Source organism: Frankliniella occidentalis, unplaced genomic scaffold, assembly GCF_000697945.3.
Source record: "Frankliniella occidentalis isolate FOCC.00 unplaced genomic scaffold, Focc_3.1 Scaffold1, whole genome shotgun sequence".
Taxonomy (NCBI): Eukaryota; Metazoa; Arthropoda; class Insecta; order Thysanoptera; family Thripidae; genus Frankliniella; species Frankliniella occidentalis.
The window spans coordinates 210,147-212,790 of NW_026267131.1; the positions used below are offsets into that span (position 1 = coordinate 210,147).

Sequence of the window (2,644 nt, forward strand, 5' to 3'; positions counted from 1 at the left end):
GGGGGGGGTAGTAGGCAGATGAGTTTAGCCAAACAAACTTTAGAGATAAACATCCTTTATGGCAAAAAAGAGTAAACAAAGAGTTGCAGTGATAATCGCTGCTAAACTTTACACTGAAAGTATGTCAGATTGACACTGTCACACTTTCAGTTACACTTCTATCCATGCAGGACACTTCTAGGTGAGCTTGTGGCGGCAGCAACGGAACTTACCAAACTAAATACATACTACAGAACTAAATAATTGCACAATCATAATTATTCTAGTAAGTCTGTTTATGGTAATAACAACAGGAATGCAACGCCGGGAACTTCTAGGATGGGTATCGCTTAGTGATAAAGAAACCACATGATTTTCCTTGGACTGTTTTGCTCTTCGATCAAAGAAGAGTAGGGGACGAGTAGGCTGAGGCAATTATAGTGCAGTCTGGTTACTTCAAAAACTATGCAAAACGTTTCTTTCTCTCAAAACCTATGTATTTATTTTAAATTGTCTTATATTTCTAAGGTTTTATGGCAGCAGCATGCGTGCGGAAGTTCACTCCACTGTCCACAGTATTGTCAGGTGTTCAGAATTCTCCAATGACAGTGTAGTCACCTGTTTGCAGCCTGCGCTTTGCGGCACGACACAACCCTAAAGCGAATTCTCAAAAGCTCACAGACGAAACAAATGGTGAGTAATTTGACTTGGGCCGTGCTTGGGTCCATGCCAGACTTGGGTCTTTACGATCCATCGCCGTTAAAGTCGTGTACCTCAACTCTACCTCCATAACCGCCTTGCTTAAACGTGTTGGGATGTTATTACAAAGTATTTTTTTCTCTTACAATATAAAACACTACCAGAAAACGTAGAATGCCTAAGGTAAATGTGATGGTACAAACAGGGCACTTCCTTCAGAGGCAAGACAAGTATTGCAATTTTATCCTACTTATACTTTGTTTGTTTGGGGTAGGAGAAGGGTGTTTACGGTAACAGTTTCTGATAACTTTCAACAAAAAGTGTCCTCCATGCGCCTTTTTCTATGCATGACACAAGAAACCTCAGGGTGCCTTTGCGTCGCACCGAGCATGCAGATTGCAGACATGCACGAAACCGAGTAAACCGAACACAACACGAAGGACGCGGCTGCCTCCTGACTAAACAATGCGCGATTCCGCACGGCTAAACAGACAAACGAAACAGCAAATCAGAAAGTCGAAATGCAAATGGGGGTTGGTTACTGAACATCAGTTTCACTAAGTACCCTGGCCTACTGCCACCATTCCCATGTTCCCATGCAAAATACTACTGGGCGCAAGAGCCGCTCTGCTCAAGGCCCTTTGGATGCTGCTTCTGTGGCAGGTGGCGTGGTCTTGCTGCCGCTACTTGGAGAACTCGCGAAGGAACTCGCGGACCTCCGGTGGGGCGGCTCCACTTTGGGCTGACAGGTACCGGAGCAGCGTCCGAGCGCCGGCCACCGCCTCAGCGCGTGTGGGCACCCCTGAGTCTGAGCCACTACACCCGCCCTCTCCCTGGAAAATCAACGGCCCATACCTTGAAGCGAAGAAGTAAGAAGAGGGTTTACAAGTGACTGCTGCCACAGTCCGCTACCCCGTTTTGCAATCACGCAACACGGTTGCACTCCTTACAACACGTGTAACCGACACATCAGCAGGAGCCCAACACACAACTACACAGGTGCGTTAGTGTTTTAAACGGTTTTACAAACGGTCGTACGGACTCGCGTGCAGAGCCCGCGCGAGATGCGGGTGTATGATGAGAAATCGGAGGAGATGCGGGGGGCTGCTCATTGGGCTGCCAGCTCGACCGCTTTTAGTAAGCGGCAGCACATAAAACTGAGCGATGGGGAAGGCGCCGCGGAGCCGTTTGGCTGCAGCTCGCGGGGTACCTACGCCTCGACCGGTACCGGTGCGCGCCCGCCGCGCGCTTACTGCGTGGTCCTGGGGAAAAAAACACCAGAGGACTACTCGTTCCCTGGACTATTGCTCGCAAGACTGCCCAGTAGTGGCCATTATCAATCAGAGCACAAGAGGCAAAAGATACTTCACTCTTTTTAAGAACGAAAACAATCAAAGGAAAATCTGAAAAAATATCAGAAAAAAATATGGAAAAAAAATCAAGCAAATACAGAAAAATCTCAGTAACGCTTCACTAATTTTAGTGAAGGGCACCGCGGTAAAATGCGTCGAATTATAAAAGGTTGGTAACGGGTTGGTAAGGCTGATCAGCGGCCAAATTAATTGCGGCGCGCGGGACGAGCGTGCGCGTGGCGTTATGGCGGTGTTTACAGCCGGGGCCGCAAAACTGCCGCGGGGCGGGGGTGCCAGCCGTGCACCAGAGAGAATGAGTGATTCCGGCAGTGCTTCGCGAACAGTGTAAATAAATACAACGACACACTACCGGGAGGCGCGGAGTCCGTTTCATGTCCTGCGCTGTGTTTTTCGCGCTCGGTCGCGCGCGCGTCCTTGTACGGGGAGCGCCTGACGACCTCAGGGTAGGCCAGCCGCTCGGCAGACGCGTTCGGCGGGACAGCGTCACCACAGAAAAAAATTATGATTTAAGAAAAATAAAAACGAGTAAAACCGTCCTCGGCCGTAACCTTGGGGAAGTAGCGATAGCCTGCACTCACTCACCTGCCACCGCT

General features: G+C 49.3%; 1 protein-coding gene across 2 annotated transcripts in view; it reads right to left on the reverse strand.

Annotated features, from left to right (window-relative positions):
• LOC113216037 (uncharacterized) overlaps positions 1-2,644 on the reverse strand; it is a 65,118-nt gene that overhangs the window by 12,612 nt on the left and 49,862 nt on the right. The window contains exon 4 of one of the 2 annotated variants that reach the window (XM_026435733.2): positions 39-1,511. The exons of the other annotated variant lie outside the window; for it this stretch is intronic. Within the exon in view, the coding sequence (XP_026291518.1) occupies positions 1,362-1,511 (150 nt within the window). The 3' untranslated portion in view covers positions 39-1,361. Of the gene's footprint in view, positions 1-38; positions 1,512-2,644 lie in introns of those variants that run through there. 2 annotated transcript variants of the gene reach the window in all.